We start from the raw sequence: 27,417 nt of genomic DNA, 5'->3' as shown, positions 1-27,417 counted from the left end.
ATGGTGCCAAAGCAGTAAATGTCTCTACTCAAGTGTTTGTTGCAGTCATTTTTACATCAGTAAATGGGCTCTTGTGCTTATCTGTGCATACACTGGCCCCACTGCTAAATTTGTGGGGCACACTTTATAGGCATCCTGGTCTTATTTTCTATCCTTTTTTTTTAGCCCTTGTGGTGCTTTGGGCTAAGGGTCTTGGCTTTTGCTAAACAAAAAAAGTCACATGATGAATTTGCGAATGTACCAATGGGGCAAGAAAGAAAGGGAAATAATCTGCATTCATAGAACATTTTAATGAGAAGAAATCAAACAAAGAGAAAAAAGGAGAAACAGGATGAATGAAGCAACAAAATAAATAAATTAAACAAAGGAAGAAAGAACTTGTATTCATGCAGCACGTTTAATGGTCTCAAGACAACTCTTGTGGACACAAGCCATGTTAGACCATAAGACTATAAGACATAGGAGCAGAAATTAGGCCAATCGGCCCATCGAGTCTGCTCCGTCATTCAATCATGGCTGATAAGTTTCTCAACCCCATTCTCCCGCCTTCTCCCTGTAACCTTTGATCCCCTTACCAATCAAGAACCTATCTATCTCCATCTTAAATACACTCAATGACCTGGCCTCCACAGCCTTCTGTGGCAATGAATTCCATAGATTCACCACTCTCTGGCTAAAGAAGTTTCTCCTCATCTCTGTTCTAAAAGGTCTTCCCTTTACTCTGAGGCTGTGCCCTCGGGTCCTAGTCTCTCCTACTAATGGAAACATCTTCCCCACGTCCACTCTATCCAGGTCTTTCAGTATTCTGTAAGTTTCAATCAGATCCCCCCTCATCCTTCTAAACTCCATCGAATATAGACCCAGAGTCCTCAAACGTTCCTCATATGTTAAGCCTTTCATTCCTGGGATCATTCTCGTGAACCTCCTCTGGACCCTCTCCAGGGCCAGCACATCCTTCCTGAGATACGAGGCCCAAAATTGCTCACAATATTCTAAATGTGGTCTGACCAGAGCCTTATAAAGCCTCAGCAGCACATCCCTGCTTTTATATTCTAGTCCTCTCGAAATAAATGCCAACATTGCATTTGCCTTCCTAACTACCGACTCAACCTGCAAGTTAACCTTAAGAGAATCCTGGACTAGGACTCCCAAGTCCCTTTGCACTCCAGATTTCTGAATTCTCTCCCCATTTAGAAAATGGTCTATGCCTCTATTCTTCCTACCAAAGTGCATGACCACACACTTGCCCACGTTGTATTCCATCTGCAACTTCTTTGCCCATTCTCCTAACCTGTCCAAATCCTTTTGCAGCCTCCCCGCCTCCTCAATACTACCTGTCCCTCCACCTATCTTTGTATCATCTGCAAACTTAGCCAGGATGCCCTCAGTTCCTTCATCTAGATCATTAATGTATAAAGTGAAAAGTTGTGGTCCCAACACTGACCTCTGCAGAACTCCACTAGTCACCGGCCGCCATCCTGAGAAGGACCCCCTTATCTCCACTCTCTGCCTCCTGCCAGACAGCCAATCTTCTATCCATGCTAGTACCTTGCCTCTAACACCATGGGCTCTTATCTTACTGAGCAGCCTCCTGTGCAGCACCTTGTCAAAGGCCTTCTGGAAGTCCAAGTAGATAACATCCATTGGCTCTCCTTTGTCTAACCTACTCGTTACCTCCTCAAAGAATTCTAACAGATTTGTCAGGCATGACCTCCCCTTGATGAAACCATGCTGACTTTGCCCGATTTTACCATGCACTTCCAAGTATTCTGAAATCTCATCCTTAATAATGGACTCTAAAATCTTACCAATGACCGAGGTCAGGCTAATCGGCCTGTAATTTCCCGTCTTTTGCCTCACTCCCTCCTTAAACAGGGGGGTTACATTAGCGATTTTCCAGTCCTCTGGGACCCTCCCTGACTCCAGTGATTCCTGAAAGATCACCACTAACGCCTCCACTATCTCTTCAGCTATCTCCTTCAGAATCCATCTGTAATGGATGTAATCCATCTGGTCCAGGTGATTTATCCACCTTCAGACCTTTCCTAGCACCTTCTCCTTGGTAATGGCCACCATACTCACCTCTGCCCCCTGTCTCTCTTGAACTTTGGGGATGTCACTCGTGTCTTCCACTGTGAAGACTGACGCAAAGTACCTATTCAGTTCCTCCGCCATTTCTTTGTTCCCCACTACTACTTCTCCAGCATCATTTTCCAGCTGTCCAATGTCCACTTTTGCCTCTCTCTTACCCTTTATATATCTAAAAAAAACCTCTTGCAATCTTCTTTTATATTACTGGCTAGTTTACCCTCATATTTAATCTTCTCTCTCCTTATTTCTTTTTTAGTTGTCCTCTGTTGGTCTTTGTAGGCTTCCCAATCCCCTAGTTTCCCACTGCTCTTTGCCGTATTGTATGCTTTCTCTTTAGCTTTTATGCTGTCCCTGACTTCCCTTGTCAGCCATGGTTGCCTCATCCTCCCTTTAGTATGCTTCTTCTTCCTAGGGATGAATTTTTGTTGTGTCTCCCAAATTACACCCAGAAACTCCTACCATTGCTGTTCCACTGTCTTTCCTGCTAGGCTCATCTCCCTGTCAATTCTGGCCAGCTCCTCCCTTATGCTTCTGTAGTTGCCTTTATTCAACTGTAATACTGTTACATCTGATTCCAGTTTTTTCCTCTCAAATTGCAGGGTAAATTCTATCATATTATGGTCACTTCCTCCTAAGGGTTCCTTCACCTTAAGCTCCCTTATCAAATCTGCCTCATTACACATCACTAAATCTAGAATTGCCTGTTCCCCAGTGGGCTCCACCACAAGCTGCTCCAAAAAGCCATCTCGTAGACATTCCACAAATTCCTTTTCTTGGGATCCACCACCAACCTGATTTTCCCAGTCTACCTGCATATTGAAATCCCCCATGATCACTGTAACCTTGCCTTTCTTACATACCTTCTCTATCTCCTGGTGTATCTTGTGCCCCACATCCTGACTACTGTTCGGAGGCCTGTACATAACTCCCATTATGGTTTTTTTACCTTTGCAGTTCCTCAACTCTACCCACACAGATTCCACATCATCTGACCCTACATCATTTCTTGCTATCGATTTAATTTCATTTCTTACTAACAAAGCAACCCCACCCCCTCTGCCAACCTGCCTATCTTTTCGATAGGATGTATATCCTTGAATATTTAGCTCCCAGTCCTGATCCCCTTGCAGCCATGTCTCCATAATGCTCACCACATCATACTTGCCAATTTCAATCTGCGCCACAAACTCATTTACCCTATTTCGTATACTGCGTGCATTCAGATACAACACCTTCAGTCCTATATTTCCCGTCCCCTTTCTCATTGTCGTCCCTTTATCTGATGTGCTTGAAGTTAGATTCCTAGCCCTTTCCAAACAGTCTGTCCTATTTTGTGTTCTGGAGACTTTAATAGCCTCTCCTGGACTCTCCTTTCTTTTCAGTTTTTTCATAATTTTCCATGAAGTTGAATCCACCCCCCCACACGCTAACCTGCTGCTTTGTTTCCCATTAGTCATACTTCTTGGAGTTTTACCCTTCCCTCCCCCACCGACTTTCTAGTTTAAAGTCCTGTTGACCACCTTATTTACCCTTTTCGTTAGAACATTGGTCCCAGATCGGTTCAGGTGGAGACCGTCCCAACGGTACAGATCCCTCCTGTTCCAATACTGATGCCAGTGCCCCATGAAATGGAACCCCTCTTTCCCGCACCACTCCTTTAGCCACGTGTTTACTTCCCTTCTTCTCGCGTCCCTATGCCAACTTGCACGTGGCTCGGGTAGTAATCTGGAGATTATAACCCTTGAGGACCTGTTCTTTAATTTAATTCCTAGTTCTTGATAATCCCCAAACAGGTCCTCTTTCCTAGTCTTACCCATGTTATTTGTCCCGACGTGGACCATAACAACTGGATCCTCCCCCTCCCTCTCCAATATCCTTTCAAGCCGGTCAGAGATGTCCCTCACCCAGGCAACATACCATGTGGGACTCTCGATCCTGCTTACAAAGGAAGCTATCAATTCCCCTAATTATAGAATCCCCTTGTCTTTTTGCTCCCCCCTCTTGAATGGCCTCCTGTGCCACAGTGCCGTGGTCAGCTGGCTCATCCTCCTTAGAGCCCTCTTCCTCATCCACACAGGGAGCAAGTACCTCGTACCTGTTGGACAAGGTTAAGAGCTGAGGCTCCTCTATTCCTGAACACAGGATCCCTCTACCTGCCTCACTTGCAGTCATACCCTGCTGACCCTGACCATTGACCAGACTTGAGGTACTTAATCAACCGGGTGTGACCGCTCCTGATACAAAGCGTCCAGGTAACTATGTTCCAGCACCTTACTCAAACATCTACTCATTGTTTACGATCCTGGACAGAGAAAGTCAGCATGCTGCTTCACCATCCATAGCAGCATAAGTCAGCATTCATAGAAACATAGAAACTAGGAGCAGGGGTAGGCCGTTCGGCCTTCGAGCCTGCTCCACCATTCAATATGATCATTGCTGATCCTCTATCTCAATGCCATATTCCCACTTTCTCTCCATACCCTTTGATGCCCCTAATATCCAAAAATTTATCAATTTCTTTCTTGAATATACTCAGCGACCTGGCCTCCACAGCCTTCTGTGGTAGACAACTCCACAGGTTGACCACCCTCTGAGTGAAGAAATTTTTCCCCATCTCAGTCCTAAATGGCCTGCCCCATATCCTGAGACTGTGGCCCCTGGTTCTAACCAGGGGAAACATCCTCCCTGCATTCAGTCTGTCTAGCTCTGTTAGAATTTTATACGTTTCAATCAGATCCCCCCTCATTCTTCTAAAGTCTACTAAATACAGGCCCAGTCGAACCAATCTCTCCTCATAGTATCAGCCTAGTGAACCTTCGCTGCACTCCCTCTATGGCAAGTATATCCTTTCTTAGGTAGGGAGACCAAAACTGCACGCAATACTCCAGATGTGGTCTCCCCATGGCCCTATAATTACAGTAAGACATCCCTATTTCTGAACTCAAATCCTCTTGCAATGAAGGCCAACATACATTGGCCTTCCTAATTGCTTGCTGCACCTGCCTATCTACTTTCATTGACTGGTGTACAAGGACAACCAGAGATCCCTTTGTACATCCACATTTCCCAATATATCACCATTTAAATAATACTCTGCCTTTCTGTTTTTCACACTGAAGCATATAACGTCACATTTATCCATATTATACTGCATCTGCCATGTGTTTGCCCACACACACAGCTTGTCTAAATCGCCCTGAAGTCTCCTTGCATCCTCCTCACACCTCACAACCCACCCAGCTTTGTGTTGTCAGCAAACTTGGAAATATTGCATTTGGTTCCGTCATCCAAGTCATTTATATATATCGTGAATATCTGGGGCCCAAGCACTGATCCCTGCAGTACACCACTAGTCATCGCCTGCCACCTGGAAAAAGACCCATTTATTCCCACTCTCTGTTTCCGGTCTGTCGACCAATTCTCAATCCATGCCAGTATATTACCCCCGATCCCATGTGCTTTAATTTTGCCCACTAGCCTCTTAAGCTGGGCGGCCACGCAGAAACCCAGAAGTTTCCACACAGGTCATGCACAAGTTGGCCCCTTTAAGTTGCTTAGACTTAAGTTAAAAGGTAAAGTTTCCATTTAAGTTATGCAGTCACATAAAAAAAAAGGCCAGCGGACTTAAACAAGTCGTCTTTGCACTACTAACAAAAAACAGAAGGTGCATTGGTCACCACCTTCAGAAAGGAGGCAAGGAGATTAAAGAGAAAAAAGATTCTACCCCAAGAATCGAGATTCTACTCATTTTCAGTTAAAATTGCACAGATAGCTCAAGCTGAGGTCTCAGAAACAGGATCTATCATGATTAAAGTTAATAGCTGGAGAATTAATAACTTGTCACTGAATCTGCTATCGGATAGAGGCTTAATTACCAAGATTCAGTTCAAAAATGGACTGCAACAACTGTGATAATTAATGCCTTCACACATGCTAGCCTATCACAAGGAACAACAACTAAAACCTTCACTGACATTATTAGAACCGTTAAGTGAAATGGGGATGATGCAACCCTAGGTGCAACCCTCCTCTCCTCAGATTGGGTGGGAATGGGGGTGGGGGTGGGAGGAAGTAGAACAGTCAAAAAGAAAATGCATTGAAATGCCTAATTCTGCTGCACAGGGCTAATCATCCTGCTACACACAGCCTCTCACGTGTATTTGCTGCAAACCTCCCTTTGCCCTCTTGACCAAGGCAATGGCTCATCAAATATTGAGAAGAATCAGGCCCATTCGCTGAAATAAAAATAGCTGCATACTTTCGAAGATAAGATCCATGCCTTCCAATGCATTACAAAAATGAGGGAAAAGAATCCAGAAAGATCTGTCCTTTTTCACAATTCTGATTACTGTTTCTCATTGGACTTCCTATTTTTCTTACCATTTAATAATCAAACCATTCCTGTTCCGACAGACACACAGAATTTTAAAACATGCACCAGACAGTGACATTAGGTGCATAACTCACACCCACACAATTCTGAGAAACAATTGTAAAGGCACCAAATGAAGGCATCCTCAAGCATAACATTTAAGTCATGCAGGAAAATCTTTTATTTACATTTAATGCTTACCATCTTACAGTCTAGAGACTGCTGAAAATTTTAAATGGAAAACACCAAGCAGGAAAGAATGGGGAGAAAGTAGAAGGAGAGGGAGGGAGGGAAGAAGACAAAGAAATAGAAAAGTAGAATGGAAAAACAAGAGTAAAAAGAAGGAAAGGATGAGGGTGAAAAAAGTGTAAGAGACAGAAGAAGGGAACAGATGAGGGGGAATAGGAGAGAAAGAGAGAGAGAAAAGAAAATGTCAGGTAAAGCAAGGAAAAAGGGACCAGAGGGAATAAGGTACTTCAGGATCAAAGAGTGATATTAGTGATATTTACAGTTAAAGGATTCAAATTTGTCCTTGGCTGTACTGCACTGGACAAATGATGATTGTAGCAAATGTTAAAAAAGATGTTGAAACTTTCCATGGGCTTCGCTTTTTATTTTGTGCTTTTAGCCATTACTATGCTGCTAGTTACAAAAGCTCCAGTGTTGTCTTGATGTTTACTTTTAGAAGAGCTGCAAAAAGTTTTTATCTAATTCAGGAGGAAAGTGAAAATATCTTACTTTGAGCTGTGCTTGTGATTGTTAGATTGCTTCTGCTAGGTACTGTTTTATGATGTTGTATGTGCCTGCATGCCACTGTAACGTAAAGGTGCTCGGCAGAGCAAAGGTTAATGTGGGTCTGGAGAATAGCAACGCCCTCGACATGATGTATAGAGTCACATGGTAATAGACTGAGCGAGCAGTCTAGAAAGAACACTCTGGAACCAGCCTGCACGGAGGTAACAGCACCATGCATGACAGTAAATTGGGAACGGTAGATAGTTAAAGGTTAACAATAAACAGTTCATGTTTAAATATACAAATCTCAAGATCTCATCATTAAGACAACTAAAGAACCCATAATACAACAGGCACAGGCTATTTTTTCCTTTCCTCTGCTGTAGGTAAAACTCATGCAGAGATTATATGGATGTTCTTAGTTGCCCAGGACCACGTGTAATGTTACACGGTGTCATAAAGGCCAGATTATTCCAGGTGAAATTTCTGGTCTTTGCTCTGTTAACTGAACGCAGCCAGGGTCAGTGACAGTGGCAGGGATTCTACCAAATTCATCAGCATTCCCAGGCTTGGAAGGGTTGAAACCAGTCAGGATTCCCATTCTTGCTCACCAGTCAGGGAGTCTTATGGAAAACACAACCAGCAATGAGGAAAGCAAGGGAATAAGTTGAGACCTCAGGAGAAAGTCACCTGCTACCCATCACTGGCCAGGTTCACACATCAAAAACAGCCAGATAGATAAGGTTTCAGAGCACTGCTATTTCCATGGAACTGCACCCCAGCATGGGTTAGTGCTGTGAGGAAGGGGAAGAGTTTGCATTTTAAAAATAATCTCTCATTATCCCTTATGAACATCTACCCTACAAAGAAGGAAGTCTCAAAATTTCAAACCTTTACAATTATAACAACAGAAAAAAGTTACAAACCAAATACTGAAAAAATATTGTTGAAAACATACGGGAAGCAACATGGATGGCAGAATGGTTACCCAGGTGACAGATGTCAGCAATTGGAAAGCCAGGCTTCTGCCAAGCACTGTTGTGAAAGAAAACAAGATTGGACACCTGTCAGCAGTGTATTGAAGAGCATAGGAAACACTTCTATTCACAACAGCTCCAACATACTGTGCATGCTGTTTATTACATCATCTACCTCAGCCATGTGCTCCTCATTCACACCCCCTCCAAATACTTCCTGTGGCAACTACCTTGCTGACTGCATCTGTCACACATATGAAATGGATGTGTTCCCAAAATGTGAAATGGATCTGCCACAATAAAAAAAACACGGAGTGCATCATGTGTAAAACCGTGGATCAGATCTGTTTGACTGCCCTGCACTATCAAATAGTGCTCAGATAAGTAAGAGTGTGTTAACAATATTAACACTGCAGTGGTATAAGAAAGTGACTTCCAGTTTTCAATCCCCACATGTTTTTTATTCACAAGACTACACACAAACCAATATCTGTGGTGAATTCTTCTGCTCATCAAATTTAACAAAATGGAATGAGAATATTTTGTCACCCAATTAGCACCAAGCACTCCCAGGATTGGTAGCCAGAGGGAAGAACAGATTCCACTTCCTACATTAGTTATTCTGTGGTTATTGTGAGTGAGATTACCAATTTCAGGTTAATTATTTCAAATGAGGGACAGTTTTGTGCTGGGGTCCCACACCCAATAGGAACTGGACAGGGATCGCTCCAAACAGATTTCACAAAGGACATTTACTTATAGGCAACAGAAGAAAAAAAAGAGACTTCCGTTTCATTAATTGGGGCCGATCGTAACATCCAGGTTCTAGGTGTAAGAGGATGTTGTGCTAACCCAATCCCAAGAACCAATGTGTTTTTCATTTGCTGCTCTTGTTTGCCAGGGAATCTGGGCCTTAATTGCATGTTTCATAGAACACTGTTATAGACCTGTTTCTCTCCAGTACCACGTGCCAAATGGGCCAAAAGTCAAAAGCTGTATAAAAGAATGAGAGTTTTCTTGAGAATGATAACAAGAATCCAAACTGGTGTGCAGATGTTCTAAGACTGCAACACCCAAAATAAACAGGAATTGCTAGTGCCAGGGTCTACAAACTCTGCAAAAATCCCAATGCCTCAAAACTGCAATACTGACAATCATAATGAAAATCTTTCAACGGTGGAGGAGAATTTGCTGTTTCAGCAAGGGAAACAGGCAGAAGAGTCACATTAGTTTACATGCAAGTGAATTGATGACTTTGTCTACCTTGAATTCTACAATTGTGATACTAATTGTACTATATTGTTAATTTAAATACAGACAGCTATATCAATGATGGTCAAAAATACCTCTTTAGCAAGATTTAAGAAAAAAAGCGACATTCACAAGAGTTGTTCTATGACTCCGCTTTCTACACTGGTAAGCCATGGTTGCAGTCCCAGTGATTGACTGGACTTGAACTTTGCATAAACACTTACAGGTGCCACCACCCTTTATCCAAAAGATCCCATGCACTGAACAATTTCCATATACTCATGTGCTTGTGAAAATAGAAAGCATCCACAATGAAATGCCTTTCAGTGGTCTCAACTTAATTCTTAGTGGATAGAGGCCCACAGTAGAAAAATGAAGAACTTGCTCTAAATTCTCAAGTTTTATTCAGTCACCACAGGTTTAGGAAAAGGAAGAATGTCACTGGTGCAGAAGGGGATGTAGCCCTGAGGTTTGTTGCGATACGCATGGTTAGTGTATTACAGAACAGGTTTTATTGTATATCATTCCCTGTAATACTAATCAAGATATGAGATGACAAAGTGGATAGGGAGCAGCTGTTCCCCTTAGTTGAAGGGTCAGTCATGAGGGGACACAAGTTCAAGGTGAGGGGCAGGAGGTTTAGGGGGGATGTGAGGAAAAACTTTTTTACCCAGAGGGTGGTGACGGTCTGGAATGCGCTGCCTGGGAGGGTGGTGGAGGCGGGTTGCCTCACACCCTTTAAAAAGTACCTGGATGAACACTTGGCACGTCATAACATTCAAGGCTATGGGCCAAGTGCTGGTAAATGGGATTCGGTAGGTAGGTCAGGTGCTTCTCACGTGTCGGTGCAGATTTGATGGGCCTAAGGGCCTCTTCTGCACTGTGAGATTCTGTAATTCTATGAAGGATTAAGAGCCATATTGCAGGATCTCACTAAGATGAAGAGAGTAAAATAGATGAGGTAAATGGAATGACGATTAGTTGATGCCAAATTTGAGTTTGAAAGAATGCAGATCGCACAGGAAGCGAACTTCTTGCAGAAGTGAGGCATTTTGTAGTCTTAAAAATCGTGGTCAAGACTGAGTTAATGCAGTAGACTTGATTGGCACAATGTGAATAAAGTGAGGAGGAAGCACATGTATGATTTGTATTTGGAACTTAGAAGAAAATAAAATTTACAGGAATATTGGTCACATTAGTATCAGTAAGGCTATAGAAATGTAAAACAGGTATGTGAAGCAGAGAGAAAGGTTGAAGGTTATAGGTAAAGATGAATCGCCCAATCAGATGACAATTATTTTATGTATATATCCTGTCCAAGATGAGCGAGAATTATTAGTGGAACCTCTTCATATGTGGAGAAACAAGGAAAATGTTGTAATCCTACCATGAACATCTCTTGCTTGATGAGCACACAAGTGTTGAAAAAAATACTGATATCAACTATTTCCCAAAAATATTTAAAGGTTCAAGTGATGGTGAGGAGATTTCAGACATAATTTGATTCCTCCTTAACTTTGTATGATGCATTTAAAAAATGCTCCAGTTTTGAGTCTTTTCTCATAACTTGGTACCATTCTGAGAAATCTTCAAAATCAGCCGTTCAAATGATTCTAAAATTCATCCTTTAATGGGGCTCTCAGGACTGCACACAATAAAAATATTGCAGGCTAACCAATAATGTGTGCAAATTAAAAATCAGAGAGGGTATTTATACTCCACACAGCCAGCAGCAAACTGATGGCATTGGATCAGGCACACATGATATATCCTGTCCCAATTTTGTTTTCCATTGACTTCAATAGGAAAAAAATTGTGTTTGTTGTAAAATGAGCTTCCAATTTATTATTGATCCTTCTCCAGAACAGCTATCCCTCATTTAGCATTCCTAATATCTTCCTAAAATACAGTGTGCTAAACAAAAATAAATTTCTCATAAGAAAACATGCAGTAAGTGTGGATGACTTTCCTGACCTGTAATTTTTACCTTAAAACCTCTTGGCTGCCTTGAACCTAATTGGCCCAAAAATCCTCTTAGAAATTCTTACTGACTCTTAATAACTTTCTACTCTTTGTATTTACCTCCCGCTCACCGCTTTCCTCTCCTGATCCTCCCACTCGCTGGCTATCCTGACCCTCCCCCTCTCCCAATCACCTGACCCTCCCATTTGTCACCTCCCTCTCCTGCCCCTCCCACCACTCAGCGCTTTCCCTCCAAACCCATCCCGCTCACCGCTTCCCTCTCCCGACCTTCCTGCTCCTGCTTCCCTCACCTGCCGCTCCCGTTCAGCGCTTCCTTCTCCCGTCCCTCCCACTCGCCACTTTCCTCTGCCGACCCATCAGCTTCCGATTGCCTCTCCCAGGTCTCCCGTTCATCCCTTCCCTTTCCCGACCCTCCTGCTCTCACTTCTCCCTTCCAACTCTCCAGCTCCCACTTCCTTCTCCCAACCTCTCACACACCACTTCCCTCCCCCTGACCCTCCCGCTCGCCCCTCCTCCCCCTGACCCTCCCGCTCGCCCCTCCTCCCCCTGACCCTCCCGCTCGCCCCTCCTCCCCTGACCCTCCCACTCGCCCCTTCCCTCCACTGACCCTCCCGCTCGCCCCTCCTCTCCCTGACTCTCCCGCTCGCCCCTCCTCTCCCTGACTCTCCCGCTCGCCCCTTCCCTCCACTGACCCTCCCGCTCGCTCCTTCCCTCCACTGACCCTCCCGCTCGCCCCTCCTTTCCCTGACCCTCCCGCTCACCGGCTCCCTCCCCCGACCCCCTCACTTCCTCCCACTCACTGCCCCTCCTCGCTCCTTCACTCACTCCCTCCCTCTTGCTGACCCTCTCCTGAGCCCTTGCTCACAATGACAGAGTTGGGAGAGGGAAGCAGCAAGTGAGAGGGAATGAGAGGGGCAGAGAGAGAAAGAGGGTCAGGAGTGGGAAGTGATGAGCTGGGGTTGGGGGGGGCGGTGATGTAGTCGGGAGAGGGGAGTGGGAGCAGGATGGTCGGGAGAATGAATCAGGAAGCAAGGAGTCAGGAGACGGAAATGCCGAGTGGGAGAGTCAGGAGAGGGAAGCGGCGAGCAGGGAGTCCGAGGAGGGAAGCACTGAGTGGGAGATCAGGAGAGGGAAGCAGTGAGCAAGAGGGTTGGGAGAGGGAAGCAGCATGTGGGTGCGTTGGAAAAGGAAAGCAGCATGAAGGAGAGTCGGGAGAGAGAAGCAGCAAACTGGAGGGCCGGAAGAGAGAAGCAGCTAGTGGGAAGGCCAGGAGAGGGAAGCTGGAGCCGGAGGACTGGGAGAGTGAAGCGGCGAGCAGGAAGGAGTGAGACAGGAGAGCGGGAGAGATAAGGGGCAGAAAAGCGGCAGTATGTTTAAAAATAGACTGATTAGGCACAGTTACAATGTGTTTCTTGGTGCATGTGCAGTAACCATGCTAAAAGTAAAACAGAGGCAGAGCTATGTAATTAGTGTTATTTACAAACCTGGCTAAAATGGAAACGAGCTATTAGAATGACCTTTAAACAGGGATACCTGTACCAGAGGCCATTTTCCCACCACCCACAATCCCATCTTTATTCTGGCTCAGAATATTCATAGCATTATCTCCTCTCTCTTTAAATTAAATAAAAATATTTATCTTCCATGCTCACCCAGCTAGAGTCAATTGTTATTGAGCTGGGAACATAAGCCCAAATCCTACTGAGGTGATGGGGAACTTGGCTGCAGCTGAAGGGCCAGTGAGAATCCTGCATTGCCTCTTTTCAGAAAGACCCACCACTTCTTGTGCCACTCAGGCAAATGAAAGGCCAGCAACAGGCTTTTACCTGGGAACAAGGACCCCAGGGTGGAAGTCCCACCCACTGAGAGCTGCCGTACCAGAGGCCAGCAACTCTCTTAAATGGTAGTGCAACCAGGGAAGCAGTGGCTGCTGCCAGTACAACACCCAATAGGATCATTGCTGAATCCCAAACCACAGATGAGTGATGGCAGGAGGTAGGGAGGAGGATTGTTGGGTGGTGGGGATTGGCATCAAGGCCAAAGGGTGGCTCTCAGCCAGCCCCCCCTTCCTGATGACGGGTCACTAGATCAGTTACTAAGTGCCTGTGAATGAGGGAAATGAGACAACACCCACAACCTCCCGTGCTCCCCGCATGGTGAGCCTCTGCCCACCACTGGGTCCATACCAGAGATGGCAGGATAAGAAACATAAGAAATAGTGGAAAATAAATTACTTGCTTCACCTGCATACTAACTTTACGACTCACACACTAGCACACCTAGATCCCTCTGCACTAACAGTGGGCATTAACTGGCCGTTTAAGATGCCTGCTGCAGATGCATCTGTCCATGACAGTATCACGAGGAGTGACCACCGCACAGTTGTTGTGGAAAGGAAGTCCCACCTTCACATTGAGGATACCCTCTATTGTGTTGTGTGGCACTACCACTGTGCTAAATGGGATAGATTTCAAACAGATCCAGCAACTCAAGGCTGGGCATCCATGAGGCGCTGTGGGCCATCAGCAGCAACAGGATTGTACTCAAACACAATCTGTAACCTCATGGCCCGGCATATCCCCCACTCTACCATTACCATCAAGCCAGGGGATCAACCCTGGTTCAATGAAGAGTGCAGAAGGGCATGCCAGGAGCAGCACCAGGCATACCTTAAAATAAGGTGTTGATCTGGTGAAGCTACAACAAAGGACTACTTGCGTGCCAAACAGCGTAAGCAGCAAATGACAGACAGAGCTAAGGGATCCCACGGCCAATGGATCAGATCTAAGCTCTGCAGTCCTGCCACATCCAGTCGTGAATGCTGGTGGACAATTAAACAACTCACTGGAAAAGGAGGCTCCACAAATATCCCCACACTCAGTGATGGGACAGCCCAGCATGTCAGTGCAAAATATAAGGCTGAATCATTTGCAACAATCTTCAGCCAGAAGTGCCAAGCGGATGATCCATCTCAGCCTCCTCCGGAGGTCCCAGCATCACAGATGGCAGTCTCCAGCCAATTCGATTCACTCCACGTGATATCAAGAAACAGCTGAAGGCACTGGACAGTGCAAAGGCTGTGCGCCCTGACAATATTCTGGCAATAGTACTGAAGACTTGTGCTCCAGAACTTGCCATGCCCCTGGCCAAGCTGTTCCAGTACAGCTACAACACTGGCATCTACCCGGCTATGTGGAAAATTGCCCAGGTGTGTCCTGTACAAAAAATACAGGACAAATCCAACCTGGCCAATTACCGCCCCATCAGTCTAATCTCGATAATCTGTAAAGTAATGGAAGGGATCATCAACAGTGCTACCAAGCGGCACTTGCTTAGCAATAACCTGCTCACTGATGCCCAGTTTGGGTTCTGCCAGGGCCATTCAGCTCCTGACCTCATTACAGCCTTGGTTCAAACATGGACAAAAGAGCTGAACATCCAGAGGTGAGGTGAGAGTGACTGCCCTTGACATCAAGGCCGCATTTGACCTGAGTGTGGCATCAAGGAGCCCAGCAAAACTGGTATCAATGGGAATCGGGGGAAAACTCTCAGCTGATTGGAGTCATACCTAGCACAAAGGAAAATGATTATGGTTGCTGGTGGTCAGTCAGCTCAGCTCCAGGACATCACTGCAGGAGTTCCTCAGGGCAGTGTCATTGGCCGAACCATCTTCAGCTGCTTCATCAGTGACCTTCCTTCCATCATAAGATTAGAAGTGGGGATGTTCGCTGATAATTGCACAATGTTCAGCAACATCCATGATTCCTCATATACTGAAGCAGTCCATGTCCAAATGCAGCAAGACCTGGACAATATTCAGGCTTGGGCTGACAAGTGGCAAGTAACATTTATGTCACACAAGTGTCAGGCAATGACCATCTCCAACAACAGAGAATCCAACCATCGCCCCTTCATGTTCAATGGTATTATGATCTCTGAATCCCCACTATCAACATCCTGGGGGTTACCATTAACCAGAAACTGAACTGAACTAGCCATATAAATACTGTGGCTACAAGAGCAGGTCAGAGGCTAGGAATCCTGTGGCGAGTTACTCACCTCCTGACACCCCAAAGCCTGTCCACCATGCACAAGGCACAAGTCAGGAGTGTGATGGAATACTCTCCACTTGCCTGAATGAGTGCAGCTCCCACAACACTCAGGAAGCTTGACACTGTCCAGGCCAAATTAGCCCGCTTAATTGGCACCACATCCACAAACATTCACTCCCTCCACCACCGATGCACAGTAGCAGCAGTGTGTACCATCTACAAGATGCAGTGCAGAGATCCACCAAGTCTACTTAGGTAGCACCTTCCAAACCCATGACCGTTACCATCTAAAAGGACAAGGTTAGCAGATACATGGGAACACCACCACCTGGAAGTTCCCCTCCGAGTCACTCACCATCCTAACTTGGAAATAAATTGCCTTTCCTTCACTACCACTGGGTCAAAATCCTGGAACTCCCTTCTTAACAGCACTGTGGGTGTACCTATACCACAGGGACTGCAGCGGTTCAAGAAGGCAGCTCACCACCAGCACCTTCTCGAGGGCAACTGGGGATGGGCAATAAATGCTGGCCCAGCCAGCGAAGCCCACATCCCATGAATGAATAAAAAAAATTACTTGCTGCACCTGCATACTAACTTTCTTGTGCTGGATTACTTAGATCCCTCTGCACTAACAGTGGGCATTAATGGGCCATTTAAGGGCCTCAGTTGGCAGCTGGGCACGAAGTACATCCACGGGCCTTCCCACCACAGACTTAATCAGGGTAGTGGTGGGAAGATGTTGGGGTTCCCAACCATCACTCTCCCGCCTGATTTAATAACTCCTCACCACCAAACTCGCCACAGGGTGACAACAGTAGATTCCGGCCTAAATATCCCTCAATCCTAAGCACTGCCCCTAGTTCTTGACTTTATTTCTAATATTTTGCATAGAACTGTGGAACCCTGGACTTTTTACAATCCTAAATATTCTTTTTGCATTATTTTATCTTTATCTTCTCTGCTCTTCTCCTTAAACTCTTGCCGATCTTCCCTAGGGTAGGTCCTTTGATACTTCCACTTGATCTTATTGGCTCAGATCTTCTGATCTACAGATCATTGGAGAGTGGACATGTACCCCAAGATTCGCAGAAGCCCCAAAGCACTGACTCCATGGGAATTGCCTGGGATCTTCTGATGGGCAATTCCCCTGCCCCCTGGACATTCCGAAAAAGCCTCCAACCCTGTGTTGCAGTCAGAGACTTTTGGACAGTCCAGAGTTGCTTACCTGGATAGTTGCCCAGGAAACGTTAGAAACATGCTGGCCTAACTCCTGGGTAACGATACAACTGACCGCACACACGCTCATCTCCCTCCTCAACCCCTCGACTACCCCCTGAACTCCAATCCCCGACCCTCCAACTTCCCCCGACTCCCCGACTTCCCCCTGACCCCCGACTCCTCCCTGACCCCCTGACTACCCCCTGACCCCCCAACTCGCCCTAGGCCTGACAACCCCTCCCAACCCAGCCCAATTATCCCGACCTACCTACCCACTAACCCATCTCACTCGCCTATCACCCTACCAAACTGCCACCCTACCCACCTGCCTCACTCCCCACTTACCTCAGCCACCTATCCACCAACGCACCTACACTCTCACCCATTAACTCATACACTCATTCTCTAACACACTGGGAAGTTTCGAGACCTTTAAACACTTAGCAGAAAATGGCAGGTGGTGCCGCAAAAAGGGCGCAAGGCTTCTGTGCTGAAACTCTTCACTGCTCTCTGCAAGGGTTCCTGCACTGAGGGAATTCTGCAGGATCTTCCATTGGAAGTTGGAGCGTTTTCATCATATGCAGGTAAGTGGGTCGTTTTCTGACTGATCAGAGTCGGACACAGGGGTTCCGACTTTCTTCGGAAGTTTTGGGTCATTATTTTACAATGCTTTGCACTTTCACTACACTTATTCTTAACTCCTTCACCACACACTGTAAGACAGCCCGTGCCTCAGTCTTACCAGTTTAAATCCTCCTCCACTGCTTTGTTTACCCTTTTTGCAAGAATATTGTTACCAGTTAAATTTAGGTGAAGTGATTCACATTTAATGGTGATAAAACGCTTATCTATATGACCATCAGCTGCAAAGTAACAGTGCCACAGAACAGCATAAAATTCACAGAATCACAGCTGTTTGGCATAATTTAATTTGATTTTAAATGGTTAAGATAAATCTAAGTTAAAAAATTCCTACTTTGATGCAAAGTTATTCAAGAACAATACAAAGAAATTTTGATTCAAATGGCTTCATGATAGCCCCTCCAGGGCATCATTAAAAAACACATCAGATACAATGGCGTGATTACCAGACATTGGTGTCACCTACAGTTCATAATATTATCTTCAAAATAAGATTACAGTCTTAAAATTGCACCCATTTATTCAAATATTACAATCATTGGATTTGCAATATATAACAGAACTTAAGGGATCTACTTCAATCCATTTTTATTGCAGCAACATGTCTCACAGTGACAGTCTACTCCATGGGTGATGGCACCCACACTGAGAAAATAACCATTACAATGTACATTCACTGAGAGAATCTGCACCTGGAAGTAATATGGTCAATATATATTATTAATAAAGCTCATTAAAGATGAGTACTATTCTGGGGACAGATATCAGCATGACTCATCCAGATTTCCTCTTCACCTATTTTAGATTACTGTACACTTAAAACCCTGCTTTGTACTCAATCACAATAATTCTCCATTGCCTCTCAACGGCCCTTAACTCACCCTAAAGCCTAAATCCATCCAAGACTTGAATAATGTTTCCCTACATGAAGAGACTCTACTAGTAGTTCTCTCATACTTCTGGATGGCATCTGATAAGTCATGTGTCTCTCATATTCAGTCTGCAACTATATTACTGTCTTTCTTGCCTCTTTTTTTAAAATCAATGATACTCTGCCCAATACTTCTCTCAGCATGCCTCTCTTGTTTCAGTGGCCTTAAAACTGCAGCAGGAAAGGAACACATGAAAGTCTTACATAAACAACATGGAGACATGTAGGTACAAAGATTGTGGCATTGAGAGAGGCAAGAAAAGGAAACAAAAATATGATAAAATGAATTGGAAACAAATTGAGATATAGAGACAAAAATTGTGTAAGAATCACAAGGAGAAACATAGAGTAAATTAGTTGTAAGTACACAAGAAATAGGAGATGGTGGCTTAGTGGTAATGTCGCTGGGCTGGTAATCAAAGACTCAGGCTAATGCACAGCAGCTGGTGGAATTTAAATTCAGTTAATAAATCTGGAATATAAAGCTAGTCTTAGTAATGGTGACCATGGTAACTATAACTGATTGTTGTAAAAAATCCCATCTGGTTCACTAATGCCCTTTAGGGAAGGAAATCTGCCATCCTTATCTGGTCTGGCCTACATGTAACTCCAGACCCACAGCAATGTGGTTGACTCTTAACTGCCCTCTGAAATAGCCTAAGAAGCCACTCAGTTTAAGGGCAATTAAGGATGGGCAACAAATGCTAGCCTTTCCTGCAATGCCCACATCCCATGAAAGAATAAAGAAATAAAAAGGAGCAAAAGTAGACAATATGGCCCCTCGAGCCTGCTCCACCATTCAGCACAATCATGGCTGATCTTCTGCCTAAACTCCACTTTCCTGCCTGCCCCCCATAACCCTTGATTCCCCAAGAGATCAAAAATCTGTCTATCCCAGCCTTAAATACATTCAATGATGGAGCATCCACAACCTCTCAGGTAGAGAATTCCAAAGATTCATGATCCTTTGAGAGAAGAAATTTCTTCATACCTCAGTTCTAAATGATCAGCCCCTTATCCTGAAACTGTGCCCCTATGTTCTAGGTTTCCCAGCCAGCACAATCAACCTCTCAATGTCTACCCTACAAAGCCCTTTCGGAACCTTGTATGATTCAATGAGATCCCCTCCCATTCCTCTAAACTCCAGGGAATATAGGCACAATTTCCTCAGCCTCTCATCATAGGACAACCTCTCATCCCAATAACCAATCCAATGAACCAATGCTATACCAGCTCCAACACAAATATACCCTCCCTTAGGTATGGAGACCAAAAACTGTGCACAGTACTTTAGGTGTAGTGCCACCAAAGCCTTATATAATCTAGCATGACTTCCTTGTTCTTGTACTCCAATACTTGAATCCCTTGCAATGCCATTTGCCTTCCTTATAGCTTGCTATACCTGCATGCTAGCTTTCTATGTTTCTTGTAGAAGTACACCCAGTGTCTCTGAACATTAACATTTAAAAGTTTCACACTTTAAAAAAAATCTTTTTTCTATTTTTACGATCAAAGAGAATAACCTCACACTTCCTCATGTTATACTCCATCTGTAACCTTCTTGCCCACTTAACCTCTTTGTAACATCTTTGTGTCCTCTTCACAGCTTACACTCCCACCTAGCTTTGTATAATCATCAATCAAGAACCAAATTTAAGGTAATTGGAGAAAGAAGCAATGGTAACATGAGGAAAAACTTTTTTTTTTTTACACAGCAAGTGGCAAGGATCTGAAATACACTGCCTGAGAAAGCTGTGGAGGCAGTTTCAATCAAGGCATTAAAGAGGAAATTGGATTATTATCCAAAAAGGAAGAATGTGTAAGGCTACAGGAAGAAGGCAGGGGGGTGGCATTATTGAGTTGCTTTTTCAGAGAGCCAGCAAAGACACAAAGGGCCAAAGGCCTTTATTCTATGCTGCAACCATTCTATCACTATGATTTTATAAACTTGGACATATTACTCTCAGTCTCTTGGTCTAAGCCATTAATATAGATTGTAAATAGTTGAGGTTCAGCATTGATCCTTGCGGCACTCCACTAGTTATAGTCTGTCAACTTGAAAATGTCCCGTTTATCCTTACTCTTTGCTTCCTGTCATTAACCAATCCTTCATCTATGCTAACATATTACCCCAACTCTATGAGCCCTTATCTTTCATATTAACCTTCTGTGTGGCAGTTTATTAGATAGATGTCTTTTCTGAAACCAAGTATTCTACATCTACTGGTTCCCCTTTATCTAGCCTACTAGTTAAATCCTCAAAAAATTCTAATAAATTTCTCAAACACGATTTGCCTTTTGTAAAACCATGTTGGTCTGTCTGATCATACTATCATTTTCTAAGTGCATTGTTAAGATTTCCTTAATAATAGATTCCAGCATTTTCCCATGACCGCTGACAGGCTAACTCCTCTGGAGTTCCTGTTTTCTCTCTCCCTCCTTTCTTGAATAGCAGTGTTACAATTGCTCACTTCTGATCTGCTGGACAGTTCTAGAATCTATTGAATTTTGGAAAACCTTAACCAGTGCATCATCTATCTCTGCAGCTGCCTCTTTTATAGCCCAGGATGTAGGCCTTCAGGCTTTGTCAGCTTTTAGTCCCTTAAGTTTCTCTAATACTTTTTCTCTGCTGATCTTAATTACTTTAAGTTCCTCACTCTCATTAGTCCCTTGGTTATCCTTTATTTATGGTGTGTAATTTGTGTCTCTACTACAAAGACAGGCACAAAATATTTATTCAACATCTCTATCATTTCCTCATTCCCCATGATACTTTCTCCTGTCTCTGCCTCTTAGGGACCAAAGTTTACTTTAGCTACTCTCCTCATTTTTATATACTTGTAAAAGCTCTTATAATCTGTTTGCATAATTTTCTCTAGTTTACTCTCATATTCTACATTTTTCCCTTTTTATTAAGTTTTGGCCACTCTTTGTTTGCTTATGAAGCTCTCCCAATTCTCAGCTTTGCTCCTATTCTTCACAGCTTTATAAGCCTCTTGTAATAATATTCTGTCCTTAACTTCCCCAGTAAACCACAGATGGGATTTTCTTTAATGAGTTTTTGTTTTTTAATGGAACACATTTTTATGCAATGTTTTGATCCATTTGTTTAAACATTTCCCACTGTTTATTCATTACCACACCTTTTAGCCCATTAATCCAATCAACCTTGTCAACTCTCCCCTCATACCAAGTAATTCATTTAAATTTTAAGATTCTTGTTTTGGATTCAAGTATATTCCTCTCAAACTTAATATTGAAAGCTTTCCCAGAGGATTTTTTACTATGAGATTACCAATTCATTGCACAACACTAGAACTAAAAATACTAAGAATAGCTTTGTCCCTAGTTGGCTCCAAATGTATTCTTCTAGGAAGCTGTCACTGAAGCATTTTACAAACTCATCTTCCAGATTACCTTTGCCATTTCATTTGTCCCATTCACATGAAGATTAAAGTCCTCTATGGCTATTACATTGTCCTTGTTAGAAGATCTAAGTACTTCTTGCATAAAGCTCTGTCCAATGGCAATATTACTGTTAGACAGCCTATAAACTATTCCCAGAGCATTTTCTGACTCTTAGAAGTGCTGTGGAACATTTTGGGTGGTGAAAACAACAATATAAATACAAATTCTTTTTTCTGTTGCCTATACTCTCACATGCACACACGCACCTTATCCACGAAGTTCACAGTGGTTTTCTGTCTACGGAATCTTAGAACATCCTTACATTGCTAGCGAGTGGCAGGTGTCAACACACTGCAATGACAAAGAGGGGAACTCGGCAAGTCAGTGCCATTCAGGATCCAACTATTTTTGAGTCCCAAGTTGTGAAAATGAGCTCAGAATCTCCAGCAGAAGGTCAGCTTTCCCCTCCCAGAGTTTGTTTATTGTAACCTTTATATTTTTAAACAGAGTCTGGTTTGTATTTGAGGCTGTGTGGAGATCCTCAAATGTCTCCCTGGTGTACACTGCTCTTGAGGAAGATGTATTCATGCTTCTGAGAGAATGGACTGACTACTTCAATCCAAGTAGGTCAGAACTCCAGGGTTGGGTGCATTCCCTCGTGGATATCTTTTCCCAGTCCAAATGCATTTACGTTTTAAAAGGAGCCAATTTAACCAGGCTTTCTTGAGTTAAAGAAAGAGTGAGTTTATTAGTTACTAAAACATGAGAAAAAATAATAAAAATGCATCACACATACACAGAGATTAGACAAGAGAAGTGAGTCCAAAAATAAAAGTTAAAAAAGATATATGAATCAATCTTTTGCTTGTCCATGAGGAGTAGATGGTGAAACGTTGCAGCCGTTAAGTTGGATGATTCTGGTAGAGCTGACTTTGGCAGTTGAGCAGCTGGTTTAGAGATCCTTGGTTCTGCAGGTTAACTGAAAGGAGTTAAAAGAAAAATACTGCAGGTGCTGGAAATCTGAAACAAAAATAAAAATAGCTGGAAAAACTCAGCAGGTCTGACAGCATCTGCGGAGAGGAATACAGTTAACGTTTCGAGTCCGAATGACTCTTCGAGTTGTCTTGTTTCCTTTTTATCTGTGGCTTTGCTGACTTGTGACTTGCTTCCAGCAATCAGAGAGAGGACTTTTTTACCTGCAAGTGCAGAGATGCCTAGTTGATGTTCTTCAGCTGTGACCTTCACAGCACACCTTCTCACACCAGGCCTGAAACATTGAAATTAGCACACAGAGACCAGGGTTGCAGCTGGCTTTTAACCCCTTTTCTTGTGTATTCCTGGAGGGAAAAAAAACAAGCATGTCTTTCGTCCAGATCTGCTTTCCTTTCAACTCACATCATGTCCACAGTCTGCGATATAACTCAAAGGAAATGATAATCATCGCTCATTATCTCCGCTACCACAGATTACAGTTCAGTTTTGTGTTGCATCTTTTTTCCTTTGAAGCATCTTTGTCTGAAGTAGGTCTTGACACCTTTTAAGGTTCGACATTCTGTTCTCTGGACTAGTTGGTCAAATGTAATCCACATAGGAATTTTCCAGCGAGTGGTTACTTTACAGACTCAGCCAGCCTTTGCTTGTATGTCCTTTATAAAAAAAAACATGTCTATCTTAAAAGTTCAATATGCTCGTAAGTAATTCGGGGCTATGATCCGTGGTCATGACAATATGATAAACTCCTGGCCCAGTGATAAGTAAGAGTTTGTAACAGTATTAATGTGAAATTCCTGTTGCAGTGGTAATAAAACGGTATTGTTACAGTGATAATAATTCCTGCTATGTAATTGAACTGTACTGATCTGTACTTTAAAAATCTACTGAAAGAGAAACTAATCCCATGCTATACCATGGAGTTATACATAGAGCAATAAAAGGGGGGAAATGCAATGCTAGCAATCTGAAGTACAATCAGAAAGCAGCAGAAATTTTGATTTTTATACACATAAGGTTGTGCGGCTATAGAATGCACTACAGGAGTTCCGATTCAAGCAGAGACAATGCCAACATTTAATGATAGATTAGACAAGCTATTGAAGGCAGGGGCATAAAGTGATAAGGGAGCAGGACATATACGTTGGATTAAAAACCGCTGATCATATACTGCATAGACACCAACATAGACTGATTAGGTCAAATGAACCATTTCCAAATTGTAAATTAATGATTAAAATTTACAACATCTGAATTCTTTCCTTTTCCTTCACATTACTATTTACTGTTTGAAGGATGCGATTGTTTTTGGTTGCTGGCCTCACAAGAAATTCAGCCTGTTGGGGAGAGGATCAGAGGTACTGCCCCTGGCTCAGTAACTCTCCGTATGTTTGTCAATGCTGCTGACATTTAGTACAGTGGATCCCTGAGCCAAGTCCCCTTGGAGGGGGAAACAGGTGTGTATCAACTGCATGTACACATACATTGAAAACGCAGACAATACTATCTGTTTATTTTGTTTCCAACTGATAAGTCAGCTGTTGCTGCTGCCTGTTGTCTTTCAAAGGTGAAGGTTTTCATTTCTATTATTCATCTCAATCAACAGACCTCTGCTTGGCTGGTCCGCATTGAACAACAGTGTGGAGAAGGATGGAGGATGGGCAGCTTGGCAGAAATACAATCAAAAGGATAAATCCATCTAAGTGACTTTAAGCAGCAATAATAACTCACATTCATACAGTTGTTTCAGCCTTCAATATAATAAAAAGTCTCAAGGTGTTTCAGATGAGCATAGTCAGACAAAAATTGACATGGAGCCAAAGTACCATAAGTAAAAGCTTCATCAAACTGGTAGGTTCTAAGGGGCGCCTTAAAGGTGAGAGAGTTGAAGAGATTTAGGAAGAAAATTCCACAGTTTAGAACCTTGATAGCTGTAGACACAGCCACCAATGGTGGGCAAAGGAAGTGCTGGAAACTCAAGAGGCCAGAATTGGAGGAACACAAGAGTTCTTGGAGAATTATAGACAGTGATCACAATGTGCTACATGCATGCATAGCCATGCAGCAATCATGAGGGTACTGCACGGACTTCTCACAAGTTGTTCTCTTTAAGATACCGTACATGCACCATCACGTTAAAGAACTTAACAGTACTGCATACTGAACTAATCCAGTCACAGACAATGTAGAAAATTTAGACAAATCACTGATTGCCAAATTGGACGAGTTACATCGATAGGGAAGGGAAAGGCCATGCAGAATTTTGAGCACAAGGATGATACTTTTAAAATCAAGCATTAGTGGATCAGGAGCCAATATAGGTCAGCCAGCACAGCGGTCATGGGCCAACAGGGCTTGGAGCGCAATAAGATATGAACAACAGAGTTTTGGATGAGCTTGAGTTTTGGAGGCCAGCCAAAACAACATTGAAATAGTCAAATCTGGAAATAACAAGAGCAGGAATGAGGCTTTCAACTGAAAATGGGCTGAGACAGGGGCAGAGATGAGCAACATTACAGAGGTGGAAGATAGCTGTCTTGGTGATTAAGAGAATATGAGCGGGGCGGGGGTGGGGCGTTAGCCAAAAGCTCAATTACATAGAAAGCATTAAAATCACAGATCCTCAGCTCCCTAATGCTTAAAGGCACAATCTCATTTATCAAGGCTTCCTGAATTAAAATAAACCAACTATGTATTCTATCTATAGTGTCCCCTTTTACCTTATTTACATAGAGACAAATATCAATTAACAGACGACTCGCTGACAACTGCACAGACAGGCATTCAACTTCATTCCCATCCCATCCTTAAATGAGTGGTTTAAAAATAGATTAGACACATTTGTGGTCCTCCAACTGTTTCCCCAATACACCTTAAGATGCTGACTTGAGTATGCTTCCTTGGGCAGGAGTTAGCCTTGAATACCTTTCTTAAGAAGTTACCCTTCATGTATGAACTTGGATCTAGATCTTGACCTCACCCGACATGCTTACTTTCAACAGCAGACACTGGACAGAAAGCAGAGCAGAAAGGCTGGCTGTTCCCTCCGCCCCCATAATCCAGGGGATATTGAAGCTTTTATCACCATGCCTGCTCAGAACAACTCAGGAGAGACCAGCCAGCGATCGAAGCTGTCAACTTGGTGCTGTGTGAATCAGTTACATAAAAGGCAGCGCTATTAGCTACTGGCCCGACAGAGTTGAAACTTAGGTTTCGCTCTTTGCCTTTAATGATTCAAATTGATGGCAATTTCTACCAAGGATTCCAGCTGATAATTCATTTAGTAAGAAAGAGCTACAACAATCATTGTTCCCAAGCGTAGTCCAACAAGGCACTTCATTCACACACGGCAATCCAACTTAATTAATGCATTGCATCCCAAACATGTCATTGTGATTCCTTCAACAACTCTTATCTGTACAGGGCTCTCATTAAACATCTACAGAGCTGGCAGGAAAGCACTCAAGTATCTGCGGGATAATGTTTAAGTCACATCAACAATAACAACGCTGATAACATTGACACATGGATCTTCCACCTCCGCAAAACAAAAAGTTTGGCAAATGATTTTTCATGAAGACATTGCCCCACCCTTCCTTTTAATGAAGAAACTGGACACAAGTTGCTCCATGGTACTCACAGGGTGCAGCAGGTCTCAGAGCCAGGGCTGACACGTATCTGTGCAAACCGATGATTCTGACCTCCAGTAGCAGCGCCCGATGGCTAATAGATCCGATCTCCAGCTCGATCTCCTCCAACACACTCACCGCCTCTCTCGCCAGATCCGAAAGCTGCCTCAGGACACTTCCCAAAGTAAAACTGGACACATCGATCAGATTCTCCAAGGCTGACAGTCTTCTCCCTTCGCCGTGCAAACGGCAAACTTGCACAGGGCGCACAATCCTCTTGCAAAAAGGCATTTTAAAAAAAGCATAAAAACTAAAACCTATCAAAAGTAGTAAATGATACGAGGCGTGCAATGCAACCAAACAGCTGTCAAGGCAAAACAAGCCTGAGCCGTGAATGGGATCACTCTTTGCTTTCTGACAGATCCTGCTCTAGCCTCTAGAGAGCGCTGTTTCTCTGGGAGAGGAGGGGTCTACACATATTTAACCAGCTGTGGGGGTGGTCCAACTCTATTAGGGATTCAAACCTAACAGGCTCTCTTTAAAACAACGATGCGGCAACGTATTTTTTTTTCCGGATTGTCCGACATTTGCCTGTAATCGTGCTGTGGAATGTGCTGTATAATGTGAATGGGGCGGTGAATTTGACATTTCCTTTTAAGAAGGGGCTTGAGTTGGCTCCACAATATTGTAAAATTCCCAATGTCACGTCCCTTTCCCTCGTCAGAGCAGCAGGAAGTCTGGGACAGAGTTTATACAAAACAACGTATGCTGGTACACTTCATCCATTTCAATGTGCAAGTTCTGTACACTTAACAAAACCGTTCTGCAGCATCTTCGTTTATTTATTTGAACGTTATTTTAAAAAAAATGTTTGACAAAACTTTTTTGTTGCAATTTGTAACATAACACATGTCCAGTCACGTGTGCTATTCGTCTGGTAATCGCTTCCTCCTAGACCGATCTTTCTAACATTAGTTTTCGTGCAAATGTCTCCTGACTAAAAGTGATATGGCTTGGAACAACATTATGCATGAAATCCACACATTTTTATATTTACAATATGTGCAACTCAAGCAACAAAAAATTGTAACTTTAAGGCAAATCAATAATTCTCTTCACCCAATCGTTTTTTTAA

General features: G+C 43.4%; 1 protein-coding gene across 2 annotated transcripts in view; it reads right to left on the bottom strand.

Annotated features, from left to right (window-relative positions):
- The window catches only part of nhsl2 (NHS-like 2), a 350,353-nt gene extending 323,660 nt beyond the window's left edge, over nt 1-26,693 (bottom strand). For both annotated transcript variants that reach the window (XM_078547026.1, XM_078547027.1), the window contains exon 1: nt 26,294-26,693. In XM_078547026.1, the coding sequence (XP_078403152.1) occupies nt 26,294-26,573 (280 nt within the window). In that variant the 5' untranslated portion in view covers nt 26,574-26,693. The remainder of the gene's footprint in view (nt 1-26,293) is intronic.
- Nucleotides 26,694-27,417: the final 724 nt, after the last annotated feature.

This window comes from Cetorhinus maximus, chromosome 8 (genome assembly GCF_964194155.1).
Source record: "Cetorhinus maximus chromosome 8, sCetMax3.hap1.1, whole genome shotgun sequence".
NCBI classification, from domain to species: domain Eukaryota; kingdom Metazoa; phylum Chordata; class Chondrichthyes; order Lamniformes; family Cetorhinidae; genus Cetorhinus; species Cetorhinus maximus.
Note: the sequence above shows the minus strand (reverse complement) of the source record. Positions and strands in the feature narration are given on the sequence as shown.